Genomic DNA, 13,406 nt, shown 5'->3' on the forward strand with positions numbered 1-13,406 from the left:
GATCGAAATTACGATATTGACGTGCACTATCCATATCGTTATAGTCTGCGATTTTCTTGTTTCTTTGACATTCCATTAATTCAACAAAAAACAGACTAATATACCTCCTCCAATGAGATGTACTAGACTCTGTTAATTCGCACTACATGCACAGAGGATGCTGACCAATCACAAGCGGGCTCTCTCTCTCTGCATGGCACGCACATGCTCCCTGCTTAGAGCACACCGCTAGATGCTGGTCAGGAGAGAAAGGGCTTTATCAAAGACAGTACAGTATAAGGTTTCAGAACTCTGTGGCTTTAGCGCATGTGTGTCGGATACACAAGTGCTCCTAGTTCTAAAGAGAACGATTTGGTGCCAAAGAAGGGCGCATCTTCAGTGGTATGGGAGTATTTTGGCTATAGACAAACCGATATCAACTAAATGCAAGTGTTGTGCAAAAAGTCCCTCAGTTGTGGCGACAACGAGGCAACATTATTATTTATTGAATAAGTTTAAGAATAAACATCCTCTACTTTACGACAATTGCATAGTTACAAAAAAAAAGCGATCGAATGCCCCTCAGCCACAACCGGCATCCTATGTTAAACAGGCATTGATTGCCGATGCCTTTTCAAGTATAACGCCCCATGAAAGAACATCCCGCGCAGGCACATAGAAATCACAGAAACTATCACAGCCAAAGACATGGTTCCTATTTACACAGTCAGAAGACTACTTCATAATGATGATGGGCAAGGTGGACAGGAAATACAAGATTCCGTCTCACACATTCACCATCCCAACACTGTACAACAAAAATAAGGGAGATGTTGAAACATATCGCATTGAGTGACTGGACAGACTCTAATGTTTTGGACACAAGCTGCACCTTGCAATCGTTAAGCTATGTACAGTGAGGAAAAAAAGTATTGGATCCCCTGCTGATTTTGTACGTTTGTCCTCCGACAAAGAAATGGTCAGTCTATAATTTTAATGGTAGGTTTATTTGAACAGTGAGAGACAGAATAACAACAAACCAATCCAGAAAAACGCTTATGAAAAATGTTATGAATTGATTTGCATTTTAATGAGGGAAATAAGTATTTGACCCCTCTGCAAAACATGACTTAGTACTTGGTGGCAAAACCCTTGTTGGCAATCCCAGAGGTCAGACGTTTCTTGTAGTTGGCCACCAGGTTTGCACACATCTCAGGAGGGATTTTGTCCCACTCCTCTTTGCAGATCTTCTCCAAGTCATTAAGGTTTCGAGGCTGACGTTTGGCAAATCGAACCTTCAGCTCCCTCCACAGATTTTCTATGGGATTAAGGTCTGGAGACTGGCTAGGCCACTCCAGGACCTTAATGTGCTTCTTCTTGAGCCACTCCTTTGTTGCCTTGGCCATGTGTTTTGGGTCATTGTCATGCTGGAATACCCATCCACGACCCATTTTCAATGCCCTGGCTGAGGGAAGGAGGTTCTCACCCAATATTTGACGGTACATGGCCCCGTCCATCGTCCCTTTGATGCGGTGAAGTTGTCCCCTTAGCAGAAAAACACCCCCTTAGCATAATGTTTCCACCTCCATGTTTGACGGTGGGGATGGTGTTCTTGGGGTCATAGGCAGCATTCCCCCTCCTCCAAACACGGCGAGTTGAGTTGATGCCAAAGAGCTCCATTTTGGTCTCATCTGACCACAACACTTTCACCCAGTTGTCCTCTGAATCATTCAGATGTTCATTGGCAAACTTCAGACTGGCATGTATATGTGCTTTCTTGAGGAGGGCGACCTTACGGGCGCTGCAGGATTTCAGTCCTTCACGGCGTAGTGTGTTACCAATTGTTTTCTTGGTGATTATGTCCCAGCTGCCTTGAGATCATTGACAAGATCCTCCCGTGTAGTTCTGGTCTGATTCCTCACGGTTCTCATGATTATTGCAACTCCACGAGGTGAAATCTTACATGGATCCCCAGGCCGAGCGAGATTGACAGTTCTTTTGTGTTTCTTCCATTTGCGAATAATCGCACCAACTGTTGTCACCTTCTCATCAAGCTGCTTTGCGATGGTCTTGTAGCCCATTCCAGCCTTGTGTAGGTCTACAATCTTGTCCCTGACATCCTTGGAGAGCTCTTTGGTCTTGGCCATGGTGGAGAGTTTGGAATCTGATTGATTGATTGATTGCTTCTGTGGACAGGTCTTTTTTACAGGCAACAAGCTGAGATTAGGAGCAAATCAATTTAATGCAAATCAATTTATAATATTTTTGACAAGCGTTTTTCTGGATTTCTTTGTTGTTATTCTGTCTCTCACTGTTCAAATAAACCTACAATTAAAATTATAGACTGATCATTTCTTTGTCAGTGGGCAAACATACAAAATCAGCAGGGGATCAAATACTTTTTTCCCTCACTGTATGTTACATGTTTTAAAGGCATTTTGCGTTTAAAAAAAAGTATAAATCACTTTGATTTATAATTTGAATTATAATAACGATTAAGCCTACTTATACATAATTACACAATCATAAGCTTCCTATTCCATCTGCAGCTTATTGCTGCCTGAATAAATAATTAACTTAGGTTATTTAAGAACTCATAATGGGAAAATAGGAGATGGGAACTCATGTTATTAATTCATTAATTACTGCTGCGATTAAAGTCAATATTTTGATTATTTAAAAAATATGTTTGTTAATATATGTAGTTGTAATAATCCTATCTATTATCATATGTAGCCTCTAACAATGTTGTGAAAAATGTTTCATTTGGTCTTGTATTCAGTTAGCACAGTATGTATTAATTCATATGATATCATTTTAGAAGTGAAGTTCTCTACCCTGATACTGGTTTGAAAATTGCAATTCATAATCGCAATAGCAATATCTGGCCAAAAAGTGCATTTTATGCACCCCCAAGGGGCCCCTGTGTTGAGGGTGAGCTTGGCGGATGTGTTGTTGTCTATCCTCACTCTGGGGGCGGCCCATCAGGAAGTCCAGGATCCAGTTGCACAGGGAGGTGTTCAGTCCCAGGGTCTGGAGCTAAGTGATGATCTTGTAGGGCACTATGGTGTTGAACGCTGAGCTGTAGTCAATGAACAGCATTCTCACATAGGTGTTCCTCTTGTCCAGGTGGGAGAGGGCAGAGTGGAGTGCAATCGAGTTTGCGTTATCTATGGATCGGATGGTGTTGATGTGAGCCGTGACCAGCCTTTCAAAGCATTTCATGGCTACAAATCAAATTTTCTTTGTCACATGCGCCGAATACAACATATACCTTACCGTGAAATGCTTACTTACAAGCCCTTAACCAACAACACAGTTCAAGAAATAGAGTTAAGATAATATTTGCTAAATAAACTAAAGTCAAACATTTCTTCATGTGTTTAATGTGTGGGGGTACAGGTTAGTCGAGGTAATTTGTACATGTACAGTGGCAAGAAAGTATGTGAACCCTTTGGAATTCCCTGGATTTCTGCATAAATTGGTCATCACATTTGATCTGATCTTCAACCCAACCCACATGCTTAAACTAATAACACACAAATTATTTTAGTTTTGTCTATATTGAATACATAATTTAAACATTCACAGTGTAGGTTGGGAAAAGTATGTGAACCCCTAGGCTAATGACATTTCCAAAAGCTTATTGGAGTCAGGAGTCAGCTAACCTGGAGTCCAATCAATGAGACGAGATTGGAGATGTTGGTTAGAGTTGCCTTGCCCCTTAAAAAAACTCACAAAATTTGAGTTTGCTATTCACAAGAAGCGTTGCCTGACGTGAACCATGCCTCAAACAAAAGAGATCTTAGAAGACCTAAAGAATTGTTGACTTGCATAAAGCTGTAAAGGGTTACAAAAGTATCTACAAAAGCCTTGATGTTCATCAGTTCACAGTAAGACAAATTGTCTATAAATGGTTCAGCACTGTTTCTACTCTCCCTAGGAATGACTATCCTGCAAAGATGACTGCAAGAGCACAGTGCAGAATGCTCAATGAGGTTATGAAGAATCCTGGAGTGTCATCTAAGACTTACAGAAATCTCTGGAACATGCTAACATCTCTTGACGGGTCTACGATACGTAAAACACTAAACAAGAATGGTGTTCATGGTAGGACACCGGAAGAAGCCAATGCTGTTAAAAAAAAACCATTGCTGCACGTCTGAAGTTTGCACAACTGCACCTGGATGTTCCACAGTGCTACTGGCAAAATATTCCTTGGACAGATGACACTACAGTTGAGTTGTTTGGAAGGAACACACAACACTGTGTGGAGAAAAAAGGTGCAGCACACCAACATCAAAACCTCAACCCAACTGTAAAGTATGTTGCAGGGAGCATCATGGATTGGGGCTGCTTTGCTCCCTCAGCTTGCTATCATTGACGGAAAAATGCATTCCCAAGTTTATCAAGACATGTGCATGTTTTGTACGTTGTGCATGTTTGATCCGCAACCACAGAAAATGTTTGGTTGAGGTTATTGCTGCCAAAGGAGGGTCAACCAGTTATTAAATGCAAGGGTTCACATATTTTCCCCACCCTGCACTGTGAATGTTTACACGGTGTGTTCAATAAAGACATGAAAACGAATAATTGTTTGTGTGTTATTAGTTTAAGCAGACTGTTTTTATCTGTTGTGATCTAGATGAAAGTCAGATCAAATTTTATGACCAATTTATGCAGAAATCCAGGTATTTCCAAAGGGTTCACATACTTTTTCTTGCCACTGTAGGTAGGGGTAAAGTGACTATGCATAGATAATAAACAGTGATTAGCAGCAGTGTAAATACAAAGAGGGTGTCAATGTAAATAGTCTGGTGGCCATTTGATTAATTGTTCAGCAGTCTTATGGCTTGGGGGTAGGAGGTGTTTAGAAGCCTTTTGGACCTAGACTTGGCGCACCGGTACTGCTTTCCTTGCGGTAGCAGAAAGAGCAGTCTTTGACTTGGGTGGCTGGAGCCTTTGACATTTTTTGGACCTTCCTCTGACTTCGCCTAGTATATAGGTCCTGGATGGCAGGAGGGTTGACCACAGTGATGTACTGGGCCGTACGCACTACCCTCTGTAGCGCCTTACGGTCGAATGCCGAGCAGTTGCCATACCAGGCGGCGATAAAACCGGTCAGGATGCTCTCTCTGGTGCAGCTGTACAACTTTTGAGGATCTGGGGACCCATGCCAAATCTTTTCAGTGTCAATAGCATTCCTTTTGTTTGGGTGGGAAAGGGGAGTGTGATTTGAAATTGTGTACTCTGGATCTGGTGGGGCAGTATGTGAGTCTAGGGTTTCTGGGATGTGAGCCATGACGAGTGATTCAAAGCACTTCATGGCTACCGACGTGAGTGCTATGGGGCAGTAGTCATTTAAGCAGGTTACCTTTGCATTCTTGGGCACAGAGTTTATGATGGTCTGCTCAAAACGTAGGTATTACAGACTTGGTCAGGTTGAAAATGTCAGTGAAGACACTTGCCAGTTTGTTCACGCATGCTGTGAATACTCGCCCTGGTAATCCGTCGGGCCCCCGGCCGTGTGAATGTTGACCTGTTTAAAGGTCTTGCTCACATCGGCTACGGAAAGCATGATCACACAGTCGTCCGGAACAGCTGGTGTTTTCATGCCTTGAAGTGAGCATAGAAGTAATAGCGGGATTTTTTTAGTGTCCCGCTCCTTGAAAGCGGCAACTCTAGCCTTTAGCTCGGTGCGGATGTTGCCTGTAATCCATGGCTTCTGGTTGGGATGTGTACGTACGGTCACTGTGGGGACGACATCGTTGATGCACTTATTGATTAAGGCAGTGACTGAGGTAGTATACTACTTAATGCCATTGGATGAAACACTGAACATATTCCAGTCTGTGCTAGCAAAACAGTCCTTTAGCTTAGCATCCGCGTTGTCTGACCACTTCTATATTGAGCGAGTCACTATAACTTCCTGCTTTAGTTTTTGCTTGTAAGCAGGAATCGGGAGGATAGAATTATTGTCAGATTTACTAAATGGATAGCGAGGGAGAGCTTTGTATGCGCCTCTGTCTGTGAAGTAAATGTGGTATAGAGTTTTTTTCCCTCTGGTTGCACATGTGACATGCTGTTAGAAATTGGGTAAAACAGATTTAAGTTTGCCTGCATTATAGTCCCCGGCCACTAGGTGCGCCTTTCTGGATGAGCATGTTCTTGTTTGCTTATGGCCTTATACAGCTTGCTGAGTGCGGTCTTAGTGGTGGTAAATCGGTTTGTGGTGGTAAATTGACAGCTATGAATAATATAGATGAGAACTCTCTTGGTGGATTGTGTGGTCTACAGCTTATCATGAGGTACTCAGGCGAGCAATACCTAGACTTCTTTAATATTAGACATGGCACCAGCTGTTATTGACAAATAGAAACACACCCCCGCCCCTCGTCTTACCAGACGTAGCTGCTCTGTCCTGCCGATGCACGGAAACCCAGCCAGCTCTATATTATCTGTCGTCTTTCAGCCACAACTCTGTGAAACATATGACCATTTTTAATGTCATGTTGGTAGGATAGTCTCGACCGTTTGTTTCATCCAGTTTTCCAGTGATTGCACGTTGGTCAGTAGAACCGATGGAAGTGGTGATTTACTCACTCGCCTACGAATCCTCACAAGGCACACTGACCTTCATCCCCTGTATCTCCATCTTTTCTTCACCCGAATGACTGGGATTTGGTCCTATTGTCCGGGAAGCAGTATATCCTTCGCATCAGACTCATTACAGAAAAAATCTTTGTCCAGTTTGAGGTGAGTAATTGCTGTTCTGATGTCCAGACACTATTTTAGGTCATAAGAGACGGTAGCAGCAACTTTATGTTCAAAATAAGTTATAAACAATGCGAAAACACAAAAGATAGCACAGTTGGTTTGGAGCCCGTAAAACGGCAGCCACCCCCTCCGGCGCCATTTATATAGTAGATGTGAGTGCTACGGGGCAATAGTCATTTAAACAGGTTACCTTGGAGTTCTTGGGCACAGGGACAATGGTGGTCTGCTTGAAACATGTAGGTATTACAGACTGGTTCAGGGAGAGTTTGAAAATGTCAGTAAAGACACCCGCCAGCTGGTCCTCGCATGCTCTGAGTACGCATCCTGGTAATCCATCTGGCCCCGCGGCCTCGAGTGTTGACCTGTTTAAAGGTCTTACTCACATCGGCTACAGAAAGCGAGATCACACAATCGTCCTCAACTGCTGATGCTCTCATGCATGGTTGTGTTGCTTGCCTTGAAGCGAGCATAGAAGGCATTTAGCTCCTCTGGTAGGCTGGAGTCACTGGGCAGCTTGCGGCTAGGTTTCCCTTTGTAATCCATGATAGTTTGCAAGCTCTGCCACATGCGACGAGCGTCAAAAGCGTCAAAATAGGATTCACTCTTAGTCCTGTATTGATGGCTCAACGGAGGTCGTGTCGGGATTTCTTATAAGCGTTCGGATTAGTGTCCCGCTCCTTGAAAGTGCCAGCTCTAGCCTTTAGCTCAGTGTGGATGTTGCCTGTAATCCATGGCTTTTGGTTGAGATATGTATGTACAGTCACTGTGTGGAAGATGTCATCGATGCCCTTATTAATGTAGCAGGTGAAGGAGCTGCAGGGTATATTACTGTGGGTTCTAACCTGGATGTCCACCGTCTGTTGTGGAGGGAGGGGAGCAGTGCTGATGACAGATAACCAGGCAGCGAGTTGTCCAAGATTCTGATCCAGCGCCTATGTGGCTGTTAAAAACACCCCTGAGTTTATTCCCTCTTTCCCACTCACACCCTCTTGCGATTACACACACACACACACACACACACACACACACACACACACACACACACACACACACACACACACACACACACACACACACACACACACACACACACACACACACACACACACACACACAAAGGGGAGCGAACAACTTTGGATTCCTGTATGTCTGTGTGTGGCTCCTGTCCTAAGCAGCAGTGCTTTTGTTTTATTGTGCTGCTGCTGTGTGAGCTGCTGGCTGCGTGGAGAGAGGCTGGTGGCCTGTGTGATGGTAAAGAATCTCTAGGGGCCTTGATCTACTAGCATTTCATCTCCATTGATTGGAGGAGCGGAGCCTCCCTCGAGAGGCCTGAGGCTGAACACCAAGGGCTATAGCACTAGGTCATACTAGATGGTTGGTTTAGCTCTGAATTCAGCCGCCACATGCCTCCTGTCTACGGTCTGGCCCCTACATCCTCTCCTCCATTCACTGCCCCTGCTGTCTTACACCTGTAGAGAGAAACGTCAACTCTACACTCTCTGTTGATTGATCATCCATTCAAATGTCACATTGACAGCTTTTGGCATATGTTTGATGCTCTTGTCTTGTCCTCAGTAGATGAGGGAAGTCATTCACAATGTAGGCTACGTATCCAATCACTGCTCCCAGACAGGTTTACCAAATGTCCTTTCAGGCCTATGCATATGTGTATGTTTGGTGCTGGGCTATATATGCTAGCTGTGGTGTTGCATAGCCTAGCTAAACATTGGCTTTGTTAGATCATTGCACTACAAGCCAATCTCCTCCTGGCCCGCCTGCCACCCAGTGTAAAGTTAATTAAGGTCATTAAAATGAGCTGTGGATACCTGTCCAGATCCTTCTCATCCACTCAGGGCTCAGCAGCAGGCTTATCATGAATCTAATGACAGATATACCGCCTACTGTCAGATCCATGGTGTGTACACAAATTAAATCTGACACGATGATGGCTTATCTGCGTAAAATAGAGCTGTGTGTGTGTGTGTGTGTGTGTGTGTGTGTGTGTGTGTCTACAATCGCTTCCTTCTGCAAGGAGACAAGGGGAATAAGGATTTGATAACAATCTGCAGTAAGGGTTCATGATGACAGTAATCAGCAGTAAGGGTTTGATAATGATAACACAACCCCTCTGTAGTGTTTGTACGAAGGATACAAGGATGCTTGAAATGCTCACTCATCTCGTAATTGACTCTCTGGGTGTTGAGGCCCAGATATGCTTGTGTTGTGAGCTGCACAGTCATCAGAGTTCAGACCTTGATATGCAGGTTGTCATGGTTACTCAAAGTCCTTTCCTAGTGGAGAAATGCTCAGCAGGTGCACGTTGTGTGTTTGTTGGGATGGGATCATCAGAGCGGGGATGTTGTGGGAACTTGTGAAATGTGAGTAACTGTTTGTAGTTTGTCTAAAGCTCTCAGCAGGAATTCTGAGGATAGGCGGGATGAGCTACCGGACTATGTGTGTAAGAATTCATTGATGATGCTTACAAATTTGATTGTAGCTACACGCAGTCCATTGTTTTCTAACGTTGCTTGGATTGCCACGTTTGGGCAACCATTGCTTTCTTTGGGTGAGCACCGCAGGCTCTGTTCTCCAGTTTACTTTTTTTGTGCAGCAGCTGGAGTTGAGAAACCTGAGGTGTTTAACAGCCTGCAGCTCAGGTCTGTTAACCTCAGCCAATATTGAGTTTATAAAATCCTCCTATCTGGTGTTGGCCTAGATGGATGACTGTCTTTTCCATGAGGAAATTAGGGCTTTTTATGTGACAGATTCATGACTTAGTAATGGATTATTGGGTTACTTTGAGGGCACTTGGCTAGGAATCTGCAAGTCTCAGTGGTTCAGTTCTGTGTGTGAGAGGGACAGCCACCGCAATCAAAGACTGCTAGCTAGGATTGACGTTACAAATCAAAGCTATGCGTCTTTGGTTGTTGGAACTAGGAGTGGGATTTGAAATAATGCCCAGTTAAAACTGACTCTGTTCACTGCCAATAAGCCTGCTGGGCATCTAATATTTCTGCCTGTATTAGCCTACTTTTTATTTCTCTCTCTGGCTCTTGCTCGCTCGCTCTCTCTCTCTCGCTCACACATTCAATTTTCATTTGCTTTATTGGCATGACGTAACAATGTACATATTGCGAAAGCGTACTTTGGAAATGATTCATTAGCAACAACAGCATAAAAAAATACAAATCAAAATGTCACTAACAGGACAATCGGTAACAACCGTCTCTCTTTCTCACTCTCACTCCCCCTCTATTTCTCTCTCTCTCCCTCTTTTTGTCTATAATTTTCACTCCATTAATGTTTAATTATGTCCATATCCTGTGATGAAAATTATGACTCCAATCTTTACCCACATAATCTGTCATTTTGTAAGAGGCTGAGTCTGGACAAATGAACAGTTGGTGGTGGTGGGTTTCAGGTTGGTCTCTCACTGCTATAATTCACTGCTTCTCTCCCAGGCGTCTCAGTGGGAGCAGCTGCTGTGGAGCAAGGGACTGATGAGGTCTCTATCAACAAGGACCTGAGCCAGTTACATCCAGGTTAGGTTCATAGGCTGTTTTGCTAGTCCATTAATGTATCAAGAATATTTGTTCTGCTTTTACTCAGCCTATAGTTCTTTCTCTACTTCTACTTTAATGCCCTCACAACATAAAATCGATTGTTTTTGAATGGGCCTTTCACCATCTAAGGCAACTTCTCTTATGTTTTTATTTTTATTTTTATTTTACCGTTATTTTACCAGGTAAGTTGACTGAGAACACGTTCTCATTTGCAGCAACGACCTGGGGAATAGTTACAGGGGAGAGGGATGAATGAGCCAATTGTAAACTGGGGATTATTAGGTGACCATGATGGTTTGAGGGCCAGATTGGGAATTTAGCCAGGACACCGGGGTTAACACCCCTACTCTTACGATAAGTGCCATGGGATCTTTAATGACCTCAGAGAGTCAGGACACCCATTTAACGTCCCATCCGAAAGACGGCACCCTACACAGGGCAGTGTCCCCAATCACTGCCCTGGGGCATTAGGATATGTTTTAGACCAGAGGAAAGAGTGCCTCCTACTGGCCCTCCAACACCACTTCCAGCAGCATCTGGTCTCCCATCCAGGGACTGACCAGGACCAACCCTGCTTAGCTTCAGAAGCAAGCCAGCAGTGGTATGCAGGGTGGTTTAGATTCCAAATGGTACAGCCTTTGTCATCTGTTGGTTTTCATTATGATATTTTACTGACGGTTCGTGTGATGTGATGTCTGTTTATCTCTGTTAATTTCCGTAGAAATGCAACCAGCAGCGGAGACCCATGTTCCTTCAACAAAGAGTCCTGAGTCTCCCAGGCTGACCAAGCAGAAGCCTGAGAAACAACCCCTGCCAGCCCAGGTGTCAAGAGAGCCAGAGCAGCCACATGATATAACAGGACTGACCAAGCCAGTAAAGACGGAACCCTCCTCTGAAAACAGGGCGTTGAAACCCAGCCCAGCGGGCATCATGGCCATGACCCCACCCACCACCATCAAAGAACAAAGTACTGCGTCCGTAATCATCAAGGAAGAACCCATGGAGGTGTCAGCTTCTGATAATTCAGGAGTAGAACAAGTGGAAGGTCCTTCTAGTCTGGAGACAGCAGTGAAGGCTAGGAGGGAGGGGAAAGGGGAACCTATGTCTGAGGTACTGGCTGGTGGGGCTTTGGAGGGGGCCTGCGCCTTGGACGAGATGGACACCACCCCCGAGACTGAGAGCAAGCCTAACCTCTCCCACCTCAGTCCCCCCATCGAGGAGAAGCCCTACAAGACATCCATGGAAAGACTGGCAGAGATGGCTGCCTCTCCTACCCACTCCTCCCCTAGGACCATGGGGCCCTCTCCTAGGGAGCCTCCCCTCCACGCCCACCCAGCCCCGGGGGAACACAGCAGCAGCGTCCCCTCCACCACCCTCATACTTCTCACCCCTAAGATCGGCATGGGCAAGCCAGCCATCTCCAAGAGGAAGTTCTCCCCAGGCAGACCCAGGGTGAAGCAGGTAATGCATGGTGCGGGTGGGTGGTGGGTGCTCTCGTCTTAGATCCAAATCTTGATGTGTTTTTCTTAGGGTTGTATCCAAGGGCTTCAAAATCTGTTTCAGAATCTCTTTTTTTGTGTAATAATTGATGTATTATTTATGTATTACCTAGGTTTATGTCTTTTATTTTCAATGAGCATCTAAAAAATCCCAGGTTGAAATCACCATAATTGTGTGATCCTCTAGGTCGGTCATTCTGTGGTTGAGTGTGTTGAATGATGAGGAGGAGAAGCTTTCTGAGTGCTCTGCCCCAGAGCGGTGGATTGGTTATGATGTTAGTGGTTTGGAATATGATTAAAACGTGTGTTGCTGCTGCAGAGGACACTTAACCCAGAGAACTTGCCAGTTGTGGCAGTTGAGAACCGTTGAGTCCTGTGTGTTTGATGTCGGGTTATTGGCCAAACTGTATCGTCAGCAGAGACCACGGCTGTTCTCACCCGCCCGCCTCAGTTTTCACTTGAGCTGAATCCCAAATAGCCCCTCCCCCTCAATTTTCGCGTTCATGCTCACCTCCACCATATGCAGGAGTGTCCCAAAGTTGAGGGTGTAGGGGCTAATTAGACCCTCAGATAGCCACTGCGGTCTCCAGAGTGAAGTGCTATCCCAACAGGCACCGCGATTGGTTTGGAGTTTGCACAACATCATACAAAATAATTGAGAGGCATGACTAATCATCTGACTCGTGTTTGTTTGTGTCTGATTTTGAGACTTGACAGGTAAAACAAGTGAAATAACCACTTCATTTGGGAGGTAGCCTAACTGTTGCTGAGGTTTATATCTTGTGAAACCGTAGGGGGAATTTCTTCATTAGAATTTCATGCTCGTTTTATATTACATTTGGAACACAAATTGCATCATTCAAGTCGCCAGTGTGTCCCGAAGTTGATGGGTTTATTGATCCCCTCGCCACTTTATATATGTCACCCTCCAACTTTTGTCATCAACACGTGACAACGGGGGGCTCTCCGAACAAGTTGGTAGAGGTGAGAGGGGCTGGTTTGGGATTCACTGGTGGTGAGTCTGAAGAATACTGATGGTGAGTCTGAAGAATAGTTAATTTCCCACACCTCAGAATGAGAATAGAATATTAGTACGGCCTATTCCTTAGGCCATATGCAAACACCGCTTACCAAGAACCTTACACACCATACCCCACCTCTACACTTTGCCTGTTCATTCTGATCCATTCTGCAAACACTCACCACCTTATGTACACACACTGCCCCACTGCCCTATAGGAGCACACTGCCAACATGTATTGACAATACTAACAGGCTACTTTATATACATCCCCATATGCAATCCTACAGTATAACTTCAAGCACGCTGTTTCACCTGTCCTAGACTAGTATCCAATTTCCATGGTATTCCTAGTACATGCTTGATGTGCTGAAGGCAGTCCCTCTCTGATGATGGCTACAAGCCTGTTCTCATTCTCCTTAGAATACCTTCATTAGGGCTTTGTTACCCCCCCCCACACACTTTCATCAAGCTACTAATCAGAGACACAGTATGCGGGTTGGGTCAAATCCTAATTATACTGGGATATGAATCATACACATGGCTATGATATATTATGGATGAGGC

General features: G+C 44.6%; 1 protein-coding gene across 6 annotated transcripts in view; it reads left to right on the top strand.

The window, feature by feature from the left end:
* Positions 1-13,406, top strand: part of LOC129824108 (histone-lysine N-methyltransferase 2C-like) — a 131,441-nt gene that overhangs the window by 41,195 nt on the left and 76,840 nt on the right. For all 6 annotated transcript variants that reach the window (XM_055883452.1, XM_055883454.1, XM_055883450.1 and 3 more), the window contains exons 12-13: positions 10,218-10,298; positions 11,041-11,780. In XM_055883452.1, the coding sequence (XP_055739427.1) occupies positions 10,218-10,298; positions 11,041-11,780 (821 nt within the window). The remainder of the gene's footprint in view (positions 1-10,217; positions 10,299-11,040; positions 11,781-13,406) is intronic.

This window comes from Salvelinus fontinalis, chromosome 26, assembly GCF_029448725.1.
Source record: "Salvelinus fontinalis isolate EN_2023a chromosome 26, ASM2944872v1, whole genome shotgun sequence".
In the NCBI taxonomy this organism is placed as follows: domain Eukaryota; kingdom Metazoa; phylum Chordata; class Actinopteri; order Salmoniformes; family Salmonidae; genus Salvelinus; species Salvelinus fontinalis.